At 57.0% G+C, this 15004-nt stretch overlaps 1 protein-coding gene across 5 annotated transcripts; it reads right to left on the bottom strand.

Moving 5' to 3' along the window:
- Nucleotides 1-1490: 1490 nt before the first annotated feature.
- On the bottom strand, nucleotides 1491-11145 carry ARRB2 (arrestin beta 2). 5 transcript variants are annotated; one of them, XM_077892977.1, is made up of 16 exons: nucleotides 11018-11145; nucleotides 8106-8136; nucleotides 7428-7488; nucleotides 7271-7315; nucleotides 6767-7053; nucleotides 6510-6569; nucleotides 6098-6165; nucleotides 5817-5952; nucleotides 5563-5647; nucleotides 5307-5379; nucleotides 4915-5052; nucleotides 4015-4098; nucleotides 3850-3929; nucleotides 3688-3742; nucleotides 3315-3421; nucleotides 1491-2709 (listed from the first exon to the last, which is right to left on the bottom strand). In XM_077892977.1, exons 1-15 carry the CDS (start codon nucleotides 11038-11040, stop codon nucleotides 3328-3330), a joined length of 1320 nt encoding a protein of 439 aa, XP_077749103.1. In that variant the 5' UTR covers nucleotides 11041-11145; the 3' UTR covers nucleotides 1491-2709; nucleotides 3315-3327. The 5 variants fall into 5 exon arrangements, with proteins under 5 accessions (XP_077749103.1, XP_077749102.1, XP_077749101.1 ...); XM_077892976.1 differs by having other exon boundaries at nucleotides 1491-2611; XM_077892975.1 differs by lacking the exon at nucleotides 1491-2709 and having other exon boundaries at nucleotides 2948-3421.
- Nucleotides 11146-15004: the final 3859 nt, after the last annotated feature.

Here is a 15004-nt window from a genome sequence, read left to right as displayed (position 1 = left end):
AATTATTAAAAATATCGGAAACGGGGCACCTGGGTCGGTTAAGTATCTGCCTTCAGCTCAGGTGATGATCCCTGGGTCCTGGGATCGAGTCCTATGTCAGGCTCCCTGTTTAGTGGGGATCTGCTTCTCCCTCTCCCTCTATCCCTCCCCCTGCTTGTGTGCTCTCTCTCTCTCTTTCAAATAAATAAATAGTCTTTAAAAAAATATCAAGAGCAAAATGCTTTGCAACTAGAGGTGATGGCTTAGCAACATTGTGGATGTATTAAATGCCATTAAACTACTAAACTGTACAGTTTAAGATGGTTAATTTTATGTTATGTGAATTTTACCTCCATATTAAACCAAAAAAAAAAAAAAAAAAAGCACCCAAAAATACGAACCTAGAAACAAATTCAAAAGACAATGACAGGGATCCCTGGGTGGTGCAGCGGTTTGGCGCCTGCCTTTGGCCCAGGGTGCGATCCTGGAGACCCGGGATCGAATCCCACATTGGGCTCCCGGTGCATGGAGCCTGCTTCTCCCTCTGCCTATGTCTCTGCCTCTCTCTCTCTCTCTGTCTGTGACTATCATAAATAAATAAAACAAACAAACAAAAAAAGACAATGACAAACCAGGAAAAATATTTGCAAAATATATGACAAAGAGCTCATTTCTTTAGTGTATAAAGAGCACTGAGAATACATTAAAAAAAAAGGTACCCCGATAAATCAGGTTTGTTTTTTTTTAAAGATTTATTTATTAAAAAAAAACAAAAAAAATTTATTTATTCATGAGAGACACACAGAGAGAGGCAGAGACTCAGACAGAGGGAGAAGCAGGCTCCCTGTGGGGAGCCTGATGTGGGACTCGATCCCAGGACCCCAGGATCATGATCTGAGCCAAAGGCACGATCTTAGCCAAAGTGCTCAACCACTGAGCCACCCAGGTGTCCCTCCTTTTTTTTTTTTTTTTTGATAAATCAGGTTTTATTTTCACTTATAATCAAATGCAAATTAAAACTCAGATGATACCATATTTCACCTGCTTGATTGGCAGGATCCTAAAGATTCTGTCTCACTGTCTGACCCAGCAAGTCTGCTTGTAAGAGCTTGTCCTATAGACCCAGCTCACGTGTGCAAAAAAGACCTATCTTGGGGGATCCTTATTGTACTGGTGCCTGCATTCATGGAAGAGCTGACCTCCTTCACTTCGTGTGTGTCAGCAGGAGACTGGTAAAAATAAATGACATCCAGGGACCCCTGGGTGGCTCAGCGGGTGAGCATCTGCCTTCGGCTCAGGGCATGACCCCGGGGTCCTGGGATGAGTCCCTCATCGGGCTCCCCACAGGGAGCCTGCTTCTCCCTTGTCTGTGTCTCTGCGTCTCTCTCTCTGCGTCTCTCATGAATAAATAAATAAAATCTTTAAAACAAACAATATCTTTGGGAGACTACTCCAGGGACTGCTGATAGTGGTTGCCTCTGGGAATGACGAATGGGAGGCAGGAGGGAGCCTTCTTTTCACTGTTTATTGTAGGCAGTTTGGATTTCTTTCTTCATGCCCTGTGCATGTTTGACCTTCATAAAAACATTAAAAGCATAAAAAGCTAAAAAAAAATAAAAAAAAAAGACATTGTTTCTCAAGTTGTGTGCTAATTCGAGGTGCAGACTGGTGGATCTTCCTGACCCCGGGGGATCGGAAGGAGGTAGAGCTTGGGCTGTGCGTCTTTATGGTGTCTCCCTGAGGGTTCACCCAAAGCAGTGCTGAGCTCCAGGGGCTGGGAGTGCAGAGGTCAAGGAGCAGGCTCACGGGAATTACTGCAATGCTGGCAGTGCCCAGAATGTTCCAACCTGTGCTCATCTGCCGGTTCTCTGTGCAAAGGGTGCTCCCTCCCTCTGGGGAGATCCTTCCCAAACCCCAGGCTTGGTCAGAGCTCTCCAGTAGGTCGTGTATTCTCATTGCTCCTGCATGTCCCCTCTGGAGCATGGATCCTGTAATTAAGTCACTAGAGAAGGGTGGTGAATGGTGGCTTTGGTCACCACCACATATCCCTCTGCTGCACCTGGCACATCACAGGGACTCGGCAGCGAGGCTGTTGGCAGAGTGGCTGAATGAGCCTTACGAGAATCAGGAGAGAAAGGCTGGGAGGTGGGAGAGGGGGTGGGTTGGGGGGGTGAGCAGGGCAGTGGGGTGTCGCTCACCCCCTTGGCCCAGCCTGGGGTTTAGAGAGTGCCTGAGGAATGTCAGGGGAGGGTGGTAGGGTGCTGCTTCTGGGACTTGCTCTCAGTGGTGTGACTCCCTGGGGCTGCCCAGAGCCTGGGCTGCTGCTGCTGCTGCTGCTTTTTTTTTTTTTTTTTTTTTAATATTTATTTAAGAGAGAGGGAGAGCAGGAGAGCACAAGTGTTGAAGAGGGAGAAGCAGGCTGCCCATCCAGTGGGGAGCCTGATGTGGGGCTCGATCCCAGGACCCTGGCTCATGACCTGAGCCAACGGCAGCTGTTTCACAGACTGAGCGCCCCCAGGCGCCCCAAGCCTTGGCTTCCATGGCAGAAATGATGACACCAGGCCCCACAGGATGTCACGCGGGTTCCATCCAGTAAGCCCCGGGATCGGGTGGCTGCAGCATCCATAAGGCACTGTGAACACAGGCACACGGCCATGGCAGGTCACCACCGGGTCGCATGTGTCCGCCCTGCCCAGCTCCCAGGGACAGTGCTGTGCCTTCCTGTTTCCCCTGCAAATGCACACGGGGACACCGTGGCTTTAGCAGGCCACACCCTGGAGTGTGGACTGGGCGAACTCCATTTCCGGGTTCCCCTAGACCACACAGACAGCCCGTGCGTTGGGATACCAACGGCCAGCCTGTGGGCCCGGTGGCCCACTGTCCTTCCCCCTGCCGGGCACTCAGCCCCAAGGGAACAGCCGCAGATGAGCAACTGTCCGCTCCTCAAGCACCGCACAGGAGACATGGATGCGCGTGCCTATTCCAAGGTTTATTTTCTTCTTTATGCTCAGAAACAAAGAAGTGGCCTTGCCCCCCCAGAAGGGTGTCCTCTGGAAGGGAAGGGAAGCTGTTGCTGTGACGGTGCACATGGGGCTTCCTTCTCCCCACCTTCCCTCCTGTCTCTTTCGCAGCCCCCTCCACAAACGTAGGTGTGAACACAGCCTGCCACCCACTGGGGGGGGTTGGTTAGTTGGGGAGGCACAGCTGGAGTTGAAAAAGTAATGCCCACGTTCCACGGAGATGGGTCCAGTGCATGTCTGGGGGCGGCTGGGGGGGTGGGGAGGCTGCTGCGTGGAGGGAGGGCAGAGGCGGGGACCCCCCTCTCCCAGCAGCACCTGAGCCCTCCTCCTAGCAGAACTGGTCCTCGTAGTCCTCATCCTTCATCCCCTTCAGCCGAAGCCGGGCAAAGTCCTCGAACACGATATCATCGTCCGTGGCGTAGCTTGACATTGGGCGGATGGACAGGAGGGAATAAGTGAGGGCTCCAGAACCCCTCTGGGCGCCCTGCGCCCCTCCCGGAGCCAGGGGGCGGTCAGCAGCCTGGCTGGGTGCGGGGGCAAGAAGGGACAGGACAGGCAGCCTCCTGAGGGATGCTAATGGTCTGGATCTGGTGCCCCGGGGAGGAGAGGAGGGTGAGGGCAGGTGTGAGGGCTGAGGGGATTCCCTGTCCAGAGCTCAAAGGTCACAAAGTGTGGGGGGGTCTCTTACTTGGTATCAAATTCAATGAGGTTGGTGTCCACAGGGGCGTCTGTGTCAGGAGCAGCTGAGGTGAGGAGAGGGAAGGGGTGGGTGGGTGCTGGAAGGACCAGCTGTGCTCCCCCAGCTGGGGGGGTGCTCTTCTGGCTGGGGGTGGGGGAGCGCCGTGCTTACCTGTCTGGACCCTGGGGAGGGTGATGTGGTCGTGGGGCTTGGGGTGCATGAGGACAAACGGCAGCTCCACAGAGACGTCCCTGGAGGGGGGACAGCATGAAGGGCCAACACTCCCACGCCCCGGGCAGGCCACCACACCCCCCACAGTTCCCCCACCACACTCACCCGCCTCGAGACACCACCAGCTTCACCTTGACCCTGTAGGACACCAGGATACCCAGCACCTCCTTGTTGGCCCCCTCCTTCACGCTGCAATCAGGGGAGGAGCTAGACCGCAGCCCACTGCCTATGCCCTCACCCACCCCTGAGGGCTCCTGTCAGGTTCTGGGTGGCTGACCCTTGACCCCCGACCCCCAACCCCAGTGCTCCAGCCAGCAGCGCAGGCTATGCTGTTCTCCCAGCCGAGCACCCCAGTGCACCCCTCTCCGCAGGACCAGCTTGTGGCTTCTCATGTCTCATAAAAGCAGACATCCTTGTGACCCCAGGGCCCTGCACCGTCTTGCTTTCAACTCCCCAGCCACACCCCCTGCTTTCTGGAGGTTGGGCCTCCACGTGGGCCTCGGGCCTGCTGTATGCACTCTGCTGTGTGCACTGTGCATGATGGCACCGGTGGGGATGGGGGGGCCCAGGCCTGACACTCCTGCCCACAGGCACACTGGCACCATGCCTCTCTACTTGGCTGGGCCTGGGCCACCTCTAAGTCTCTGTGCTTGCAGATCCCTCTGCCCACAACGAGCTTTCCTTGTGTGTCCACGTGACCTACTTACTCTGGGTCCCCACTCAGAATTCATGCCTCCCCCAGCCACTTTATTTACAGTGGCTGCACCCTGCCCGCTCCCTGCCCCCTACTATCTCCCATCTCTAACCTGCTGCTTCTCAGCACTCATCCCTTATCTGTCTTCCCTGCCTAGAAGCTCCACCTGCTCTGTTCCCTGATCAAGCCCCGGCACCCAGGATACAGCCTGACACGTAGCCGGCCCTGAAGGGGCATGTACGCCCTAGGCTGCAGAGGGGGGACGCCCCAAACCCCACCCACACCCCCGCCCCCACCCAGCCTGGTCTCACATGGTGCTGGAGGCCAAGTTGGTGTCTTCATGCTTGAGCTTCCCGTCCAGGGCAAGACCGCGCTTCTCCCGGTTGTCACTGAGCAGCGGGGTGATGGTGTACACCTTGCAGAATGTGGAACTGGGTGACACCTGGTCACTGGGGGGTGGGGGCAAGAGAACGAGGCTCTAGGAGGGGCCAGATGCCCACCCCCAGCGGCTTCTCCACTACCACCCACCCTTTTGTGTTTGGGCTGCAGGTATGAGGAGTAGGATGTGCTCAGAGCCACCTGCTGATGGAGGGAATCCCCTTCCTTGTAGGTAGAGTGGGTTCATTCCATCCTCACCCCATCACCCCCCACCCCTGCCTATGGTCCTGCCCTAAGGTGGGGCTCTGGCCATCCTGCTACTCACTCTTGTTCGATCTGAGCCACAGGACACTTATACTGGGCAGTGCTGAAGAGGCAGATGTCAGCATACTGTCTCACTGTGGGGTGAGGGGGTGGTGAAGCAGCCGTGCAGGAAGCTCAGGCTGCTGCCCCGCTGGGACCCACCCCCACCACCCCAGGCTGCATCTAATTCTGGGGTGTGTCCCTGGGGCCAACATGACCAGGAGCCACATGGGCACCCCCAAAACCCCCCTCAATTCCCCTTCTGTCACCCCGCTTACCGGAGACTTTGATTTTCTTGATGGTCTTGGTGGAGTTGTTGGTGACGTGGACGTTGACGTTGAGGGGCTCCCCGTGGTAGTACAGCTTTTGAGGGGAAGGGTCCAGTTAGTGCTGTCTGCTGGCACCAGCCTCATGATCAGCGTTCCTCCCGCCTGCCCCACACACAGACACCCGGGGTCCTGGCAGCCAGCTTCAGGCCTCGGCCAGGGGGCTATGCACGCTGCGGCACCTGTGCCACCCTCCTGCACCCCACCTCTTTGTCCAGGGAAGCCTCTAGATGCAGGGACCGGTCAGACATGAGGAAGTGGCGTGTGGTTTCTGCTGATGGCTGGGGGCCGGGTTTCTCCGGGGCAAATTGCACCTTTCGAATCACCAGCCGCACAGAGTTCCTGGGGGTGGGGAGGAGGGGAGGGAGGGGCCGGTCCTTAGATACCCAGACCCCCACTGCTGGTCTGATGGAGGGGCGGGGGTGCCTGGGGCTCTGGGGAGCGGGGAGGGAAGGGTCAGACCACAGGGGAGCTCACATCCCCTCACCTTTTGTGGCTTTTCTCTTCTAGAGATTTGGCACAGAAGGCTCGGATCTCAAAGTCTACTCCACAGGCCTGGGAGGGAGAAAAGGTCACATCTTACACAAGGCTCCTGACACCACCACACCCTTCCTTCCCTCTTCCCTCGCCTTGCCTCGGGGGTGGGGGTGGGGGGTTCTTGCCCCATTGCAGTCTGGTGTGAGGCACACAGGGCTGGGGGCTCCGTCCTCTGCCCCTGCCCCCGACACCCAGTCTACTGGGCAGGGCACTGTTCCTGTCTGTGCAAGGTCACCCCCGGCCCCGGGGTCCAGGATCCCCTGTCCTGCCCAGGCTGCTCCCCAACAGCCCCTTCCCGGGGTATCCCCAGCTCCCGCTGGGCCCTGTGCTGTCCTGAGCCCTCAGAGCCATCCCTGCCCTACCTTCCCCGTGTCCTCTGGGCCCGGCTGCAGGGTGACAGAGCAGGGCAGGTTCTGGGGTATCTGTGGTGGAGGCAAGGGGAGGCTTCAGTTCTTCCCAAGAGCCCCCCCCCACCAAAATTTCTCCCAATCTCAACTAAGAGTCTGGAAAAGGAGGCGGGGGGGGGGTGAGAGAGGAAGAAGGAAGGGGGGACCCCAGGGAGGATGCAGAGACAAGGGTGCTGGGTGATCCTGAAGTGACAGGGCAGGGGGGTCCTCACTGTTTCTTCCAGATCCATCTGTGACAGGTGCCCACCCCCCAAGCTCAGCCCTAGACCCCTTGCCCTGTACAGGGTGAGGAGCATCCTCACTGTGAAGAAAAATGGGTGGGCATGCTGGCCCAGCTTCCTCAGCAGCCGGTCCTGCAGGCGAGTGGGGGGCTGGGGTGGGTTGGGCCCGGGGGGGAAGGCCTGGTAGGTGGCAATGAACAGGTCTTTGCGGAAGGACAGGCCCAGCACATCCAGGTCCTCGCGGCCATAGCGGAAGGCGCAGGTGAGGGTCACAAACACTAAGAGGGAGGGCAAGGGGGGGCGGTCAGGACCCTTAGCCCCAGCCCCCCGGCCCCTAGCAGCATCAAAGCTGCCCAAACCCACTTCCCCTTCTGTCCCTGCCCTCTGTGTCCCTGGAGTCGACTCTCCATGTCTGGGATTGGCCCTCCATGTCCCCGGGGTCGTGTCAGTGCCAGCGCACCCCACCTCCCCAGGCCCCCTCCACCTGGCCAGTACCTTTGCGATCCTTCAAGTAGTCTGGGTCCACGAGCACCACGCCATCTGGGAGGGGAACACATGAGCTCGTTTCCTGCCAGGGCCTCCCCACTATCCCTGGGCCCAGGAGCCTCTCCCCCTCCCAGGGCACCTGCTGCTGCTTTCTGGGCACACTTACCCACAGGATCTACTTTGTCCAGGTGATCCACAAAGTCCCGCTTGCCCAAGTACACAGTGAGCTAAGGGTACAGAGGGGCACAGGGAAGATAGGGTGGGAGGTTGAGGGGCATCAGAGCCCTTCAGGGTGCCTGCCTTGCCCCTAGTCCTTCCAGGCTGAAGTATCCTTGGGGTCTCCTCCCAGCGGGCTCAGAAGGGCAGAACAGTGGAGTTTCCCAGGGTCCCCAACCTTGAAGCTCTTCACACCTCTGCCCATAAGTCAGGCAAGTGTGAAGTGTGTATGAGTGGTGGGGCGGGGTAGTGGTGGGACAGGCCACAGGTAGGTCAGCTAGAGAGCAGGGTATGGCCTTGCTGGCTCCCCTCCAGGGGCTCTGGGAGACGCAGGCCATAGCCTGGGGAGCTGCTGACCCTTCCCAGCCCTGGGAAAGCTGGCTCCTCAAAGGGGTACAGCCTAGGGCTCCTGGCCCCTCCCCCTGCATCTTGCCGAGGGACACAGACCTTCCCCACCCAGCCCCGTGGCTGGCTCAGGTTGAGCGGCCTTTGTGGCAAGGGGCTTCAGGAGGGAAGGAAGTCAGCTCTTAGCTGTCACAGGAAGTGGGGAGCCAGGGGTTGGGGATTGGCTAGGGGCAGGCTGGGCCTTGCAGGGGCCCAGAGAGGAAAAGCAGCCTGGGAGACTCACCTTGCAGTTAGGGCTTGACTTCTTGAAGACCCTAACAAAACAGAAAGGGAAACCCCACTGCGTCCCTCAGACTCGGCAGGGACCCCCACACCGGGGACCCCCGTGCTGCCCTGAATGGCAGGGCTCACCCCGGGTTCTGTCTGCAGCCTGTGGGGCCTTGCCAGCCCTACCCCTCCCACTTCTTCCCAGAGGAAGGACACCACAGGTCCTCAATATTCCCAACACAGCAAGGGCACCCCTGCCCCCTGGCCCCGTTCCACCCTTACTAGCTCCCCTCCTCCTACGGCAATGGCAGGAACCACCCAGGCTCTTCTCAGAGTGCAACCCCCACCCCCCAGGGGGCCTGAATGGGCAGGTTGTAGGAGTGTCTGTCTCAGACCTGGCCCTGCTTCCATCTTCTCCGGTCTCCAGCTCCAAAGATGGCTGGAGTACCCAGAAAGGCAATGGCCCTGCTTTTGCCCCTGAAATGGTTTCTACTTGTAGGCACTACTTACGTGTGACCCTACTCCATTAACCTCCAACTGTCCCCATCCCTGATCCCAGCGGCCTCCGAGCCTCCTTGTCTTTGAAGGCTGAGCTCAGATATCACCTCCTTTAGAAAGCAAATCCAGCCCGGACCCTGGTTACTCCTTTTTTGGGGGAGGAAGGGGTGTTCCTGTTACACTGCCTCGTGTTTTCCTGGTGGTGTGACAACATGCACAGGCTGTGAGCTGTGGATCATCTGAACATCTGCCTCACTAGGTAGACGATGCTTCATTAGAAGCTTTATTCAGTTAAGCACCCCCAGCACACTGCCTGGGGGCGGGCTGCCACTGCCATGCAACCGGACGATAGAGATGATGACATTGGCTGGCATTTGTTGGGTGAATGCCCCGTGCTCAGCACTGTTTCAAGAGCTTCGTGTGTATTATCTCATTTAATATTCTTAGCGACCCAATGACGGAGGTCCCAATGTTCCTAGTTTCCAAGTGAGGGAACCAAGGCATGGAGGACTGAAGGATTGAGCATAAGACCCCAGAGGGTGTAAATGGTGGGACTCAGATGACCAGAGGCAATGTGGCTCTGAGCCCATGCTCTTTATCGCTAAAACTTCATATTCTCCTGTCTCTGCAATCGGCATTAAACTTGTTTAATTGCCAGAGCTCCCTGCCCCCACTCCCTGCCCCAACACCCAGCCTTGGAGCTGAAACAATCTCAGCTTGGGCTCTACCCACTGCTGAGAGGGTAGGCAAGTGTCTGGTGACCCCTATGTTCTGGCCACCTGCAGGTTGGACCTTCCCCATCCCAATCCGCTATACCTCAGTGGCCATCACAGGGCAGAGTCCTCGGATAGTAGACAGTGAGGTCCTGCCAACTAGGCCATCCTTCCTCCAGCCCCCCCCCGCCCCCCGCTCCCCACCAGTTCTGCTCTAACAACTTCACTTGCTGCTTCTTCCCAGAAGGCCAGGCTGTCCAAAGGTCATGAGGCAAAGGGTATGGGGGTCCCCAGGTATCCCAACCTAATGAAGCAGAGTAAACGTTGGTAATGATGGCAGCTACAATGAGCACCACCTCTTGTCCCAAGCTGGGGGCGAACAGCTATGGCTTCATCCAGCTCTCTTTCCCTTTTGCTTCTAGTTTTCCTTTTTTCCCAGGGTTTCTCCTATTAGGAAGAAAGTCACTGGACTATAGTTTTGGGGTAACTGCCCCGGAGCAGCTGCAGGGTGACCTGCTCTTAGGAGCCTCAGCTGGCCAAGGAGGCAGAGTGTGGGGGTGCCCAGAGGTGCCTAGTGAGGGGGCTGGAAGCAGCAGACGTTCTCTCCATTTCCTGTGGCCCAGAATTAGATGGGGGTGGCAGGAATTATGCCAAGTCAGCAGTACCCCTCTGGTCCATCCATCCTCCTCCCTGAACCACATAACGGAAATTGGGGGCCTCCCTCAACTCAGCAACTTCCCCTTTCTTGGGGGTGTTATAAGCCCTAATCCAGGCCAGCAGTCCTGCCTCTGATCATCTCTTTCTGATATGACTCGACTTGAGGCTCAGAAACCTGGGTTCTCCTATTCTATGGGTGGGGAGCGCTGGGGCTGATAGGATAATGTTTTGCAGAAAAAGAGGCGTCTGGGGACCAGGGCCCAGTTCCTGATGCCTTCTGGATAAAGGCATAGTGCCCCAATCTTTTCCTCCTTTGCTCCTGCTCCCCAGGGACTCAGGCATTCACCCACTATCCCCCTGGGGGTGTTGGCCCACAACAGGAAGTGGATTTTGCTAGAGACCAAAAAAGAGAACTCAGGGTATCAGTGGAAGGAAGGAGCCTCGATTGCACAGAAAACATCCGGGGAGTGGATGGCGTGCCCAGGGCAGATACTGTCTCCCCTCACCTCCGGGAAGAGGGGTAAGGCCCCGAATGGAGGTGGGGGGTCGTCATGCACTCTGCTCCCCCAAGATGAAGCTGTTGCTCCTAGCAACCTGGGGGAAGGCAGAAGTTTGGAAGCAGAGCCACCTGGCCCTTGGGACAGCCCGACCGCCTGTGGGGTATTGGCCAGGAGGCTCTCCCGCAGCTCGGCACGAGTCTAGGGGGATCCCCTCCCAGCATCCAGCCTTCCCATACCCGACCCCTCGGGGCGGCCACCTGCTCCTCCTTCCTCCGCCCCTGCATCGCAGCCTACACCGGAGAACTCGGTTGTCCGGCCCCCACATCCCTGCGGGAACCCAGACGCCGCTTTCCTGCTCCCCTCCAGCCCTCGCCGTCTGCAAGGGCCCCACATGCGTCCCCCTCATTATCCTCGAGGACCGACGCGCGCGGCCCCAGATGGCTGTCCCCCCGGGGACCCGGCCCCCCGGTCCTCTCCCCCGGTGTCCTGGTCCCAGGACCGCCCCGGCCCCCGCCCCGCGCCGCCGCCCACGTCCCGCCGCGGGGCCCCACCTCCCTTACCTGGTGCCCGGTTTCTCCCCCATGGTGCGCGCGCCCGCCCGGTTCGCGGCTGCTCGCAGCCTCCCCGCCTGCCGCCGGGTGCCTGCTCCTCCCCGCGCCACTGCGCACGCGCGCCCTCCGCGCTCGCTCCCTCCCCCGCCCCTCGAGCCCCCTCCGAACCGGGGGAACCGGGGCCCGATGCGTCAGCCCAGACCGCGCGCGCCGCGCCGACTGGCTCCGCCCCCGTGCCCGCCCCGCCGCGGCCCCGCCCCGCGCTCCCAAGGGGTCCCTCCGGCGCGCGCGGTCCCCGGTGCCCGCTCTGCCCGCCCATCTCTCCGCCCCTCCACGCCCCCGGCGGGAACCGATTGGGCTCCCCGGAACCGAGGTGCCCGCCCGCCGGGAGGGCGAGGGCCCGGTGATTGGCTCCCTGCGGCCAGGGAGCCTCGGGGGTCCCCTCCCCTTTGTTTGCTTTCTCGGAGGCAGTGGGGGCTACGCGGGCGGTGGAAGCGGAGGAAGGAGCCCCGGCGCGGTGTGGGGAGAAGGATGCGGGGATGCACACGTGGGGGAGGAGCCCCAGCTGCGTGATGCTCGCTCCGGCGCGCGCGCCGCTCACCTCAAGGCTCTCAGCCTCCGTCGGCTCGTCCGTCCGCTTCCTTACTGTGGTGTGTCAGCTCCCTCTGCTGTCTGTCCCACATCTGCAGGGTTGCTTGCCTGTGTTCTCTGACTACCCATCTCTTCCATCTGCTCTTATCACAGCCGGCATCCGTCCATGCACCTATGCTCCCGTCTATGCGTGCATCCGTCCATCTATCCATGCATCCATGCCTATTTCGTGTTAGTCACTGTTCTAGGCGATAGGGACACAGACACGAATTCCCAGGGCCCCTGCTTTCTAGGACACTTTGGGAGACACATAAAACAGGTCTTATGATCCCAAGAACACTAAAGTGGAGGTATAACCCAGAAGGCAAAGCAACTACCAGCGCTTAACTGGGGCAAGGGCGGAGGGAGGGTACGCAGTCCAGAAGAGGAGACATTTGAGGACAATATTTCTAAGGGTGGCCAGAGGTTGAGAAAAGGTATTGCAAAGCCACAGAAAGGCAAGTCGTGTCCTCTTCCGAAGAGTTTGTGGGGTTCCACCGCAGGAGAGGTGAGGTGGAGAGGGGGACTGGAACAGGGTGTGAAGGATTCCGCATAGCAGGTGAAGGGACAAGGTCTTCTGCGGAGCAGGATGTGTGGATCCAGTTAAAGAATGGCACAGTGAGATTTCTCCTTCAGGAGGATAATCCTGGGCAATGTGGACGGTGGAGAGAGTGGGGCAAGGCTGTCGAGGCTAAAACTAAAGAGGAGAAGAGAGGCCAGGCGAAGGAGCCATTTCTAGGGCAGAGTGGATGGGATGGGGAGAGGATGATGGGTGCCTGACATTTCTGGACTTAAGGAGCTAAGGTATTTCTCCTTCTTGCACGTCTTTCCCACCCAAATGAACTAACTTCATATTTATCCCCCCACTGTTCCATTTGCCAAAAAATGACAGTCTCTGGGATAATCTTTAACGTTCAAACAGAGGCAGTTCTGTCACCACCTCTTAAGCTCACCCTTCATCCCTTTCAAGCTTTTGATCATGCATTTCTTTTAGACTCATGAATCACGATGTCAAAGGGTCATGACCAGAAGGTAATGAGATACACCTTGCTACATATCTAATGTGATTTTGGAACCGAAAGGTAGTGATCTGTGTGGCATGAATGCTATGTGTTAAAAGAAGCTAATATAAAGACAATTTTAGGAAGATGTTGAAGAAGGCTAGAAAGAATGAAAGAGGTACACCAAATACTAGGTGGGAAAAACCATCATTATAAAGATGTTTCAGGCGCCTGGGGGCTCAGTTGGTTAAGCATCTGCCTTCGGCTCAGGTCATGATCTCAGAGTCCCGGGATCAAGTCCTACATTGGGCTCCCTAGTCCACGGGGAGCCTGCTTCTCCCTCTCCCTCTGCCTGTTGCTTCCCCTGTGTGCACATTCTCTCTCTCTCCCTGTCAAATAAATAAATAAAATCTTTAAAACAAATTAAGATGTTATTTCTCTGCAAATTGTCTATAATTTTAGCACCATATCAAAGTAGCAATGGGAGGCTGGTCCAAGGTAGTAGGTTATCTCAAGTGATAGTTCACAGTTACAGATCGAACTCCTTTCTACTCTTTCCCCCATCCTCACTACTGCACCTGACTAGTCCTTAAAAATAAATAACAATGGGACTTTTTCGGGGGAGAGGAATTGGATTCTAACCAATCAGAAGAATCAACTTACAAGGATAGCCAGAAAAATTCTGATAAATAAGAATAAAGCAAGCATTTGTCTTAACTGGTAATTTATGTTACACTAATTAAAATTATGTTATTGGTGCGATAATACTAGATAGAGCAGTGAAATAGGGAGTCCAGATATAGACTCACAGGATAGCATTCAAGTCAATGAAGGAAGAATGGCATATTCACTAAACTGGGGTGAGACAGCTGGCTATTCATTTGGGAGAAAAAAGTTGTTTCCATATCTCATGCCTTAAAATAAATTCCAGATGGGTTAAGGATCTAAACGCATGGAATACAACGATAAAAGCATTAGAAAAAAAACAGGAAAATATTTTTATAATCCTGGAGGTTAGGAAAAGCCTCCTAAGACATCAAATGCCAGGGTTTGCACTTTAGAGTATTTACCATGTGCCAAACATTGCTCCGGGCACTTTACGAATATCAATTTACTTAATACAGCCCTATGCATTAAGGTTTTATGATTATCCCCACTTTTTTTTTTAAGATTTTTTATTTATTTATGAAAGACACAGAGAGAGAGGCAGAGACACAGGCAGAGGGAAAAGCAGGCTCCATGCAGGGAGCCCGACATGGGCCGAAGGTGGCGCTAAACCGCTGAGCCACCCGGGCTGCCCATAAGGAGCCCTCTTAAAGGATGGCAAGAGGGTATCAACCACAGAGAATAAAAGAATAATGTCTCCAGGCAGAAGCAGCAGCGTATGCAAAGGTTCTGCGGTAGGGATGGGCTTGCTGTTGGATAGAAAGAAGGCTATTTTGGCTCAAGGACAGGGAAAAACAAGGAGCCTGAGAGTACATGTCCAGGTCAGAGAGCTGCCTATTGTCAGATCACCCGGATCCTAGCAGCCAAGGCAAAAAGTTGGGACTTCATTCATATATTTGGAGAGGCCACTGAAAAGCTTTAAGCGAGTGACAAGAAGTGACTTACACTTGTAAAGACCACTCTGGTTGCTTTGCAGAGAAGGGACGACACAAGGCCAAGAGGGAAGCCATATGAAGAGGCCATTATGAGAGGCCAGAAGCGAGAATGCTGGCCAGGACCACAGGGTCATGGGAAATGGAGAAAAAAAGAGCCTTACGGGGTTAACGCCTTTAGGACTTGAAGACGGACTAGACAGAGGGGTAGGCAGAGAGGCATTGACAGGGGTGATCCTCAGACTGGACTTTCCTCCAGCTCAAATGATCAGATCATCCCTGTGCACCGAGGTACGCAGAGCGCGGTGCTGGAGGACAGTCCAGGTTATGTGATCCAGTGGAGCAACCGCAGGCGTGCAGCGTGCATGCCCCGCGCGGGCTGCAGCTTCCAAGAGGAGCGCGGAGACGCGGCGGTGCACAGGCCGGAGCCGCGCCCGCCCCCGTCCCACGTGCCCGCGGGTGTGTGCACAGCCCGGGCGGGAGAGACGGCCCCGCGCCGGGGGAGAGCTGGGGAGCACAGGCCGGGCTGTCCGGGCCGAGCAGCCGGTCTCCACGCACACACCGCCCGAAGCGGGGACGCGAGACCAATCCCGCCGCCGCGGGCGCCTTTTGTCCGGCCCACGTGCTGCACCGCCCGCCCGCGCATGCTCCCTCCCGCCCGCGCCCGGAGCCCCGCCTCCCGCCTCCCAGTGCGCAGGGCCGAGGCCCCCTCCTCACGCCCCCTCCCCAGCAGGCGCCCGTCGCGGTGCGTTTGCGTCATCGCGCCA

This window comes from Canis aureus, chromosome 3 (assembly GCF_053574225.1).
Source record: "Canis aureus isolate CA01 chromosome 3, VMU_Caureus_v.1.0, whole genome shotgun sequence".
NCBI classification, from domain to species: domain Eukaryota; kingdom Metazoa; phylum Chordata; class Mammalia; order Carnivora; family Canidae; genus Canis; species Canis aureus.
The sequence above is the reverse complement of the archived record's forward strand: the minus strand, read 5'-3'. Positions and strand labels throughout refer to the sequence as shown.

What these genes read in the sequence shown, in the direction of transcription:
- ARRB2 (XM_077892977.1), bottom strand. Translation starts at nt 11,040, where the DNA reads ATGGGGGAGAAACCGGGCACCAG. An exon ending in CTACTTGAAGGATCGCAAAG is followed by an intron (nt 7,054 to 7,270) that starts GTACTGGCCAGG and finishes CCTCCCTCTTAG; the next exon opens with TGTTTGTGACCCTCACCTGC. An exon ending in GCCCAGAGGACACGGGGAAG is followed by an intron (nt 6,166 to 6,509) that starts GTAGGGCAGGGA and finishes TCTCCCTCCCAG; the next exon opens with GCCTGTGGAGTAGACTTTGA.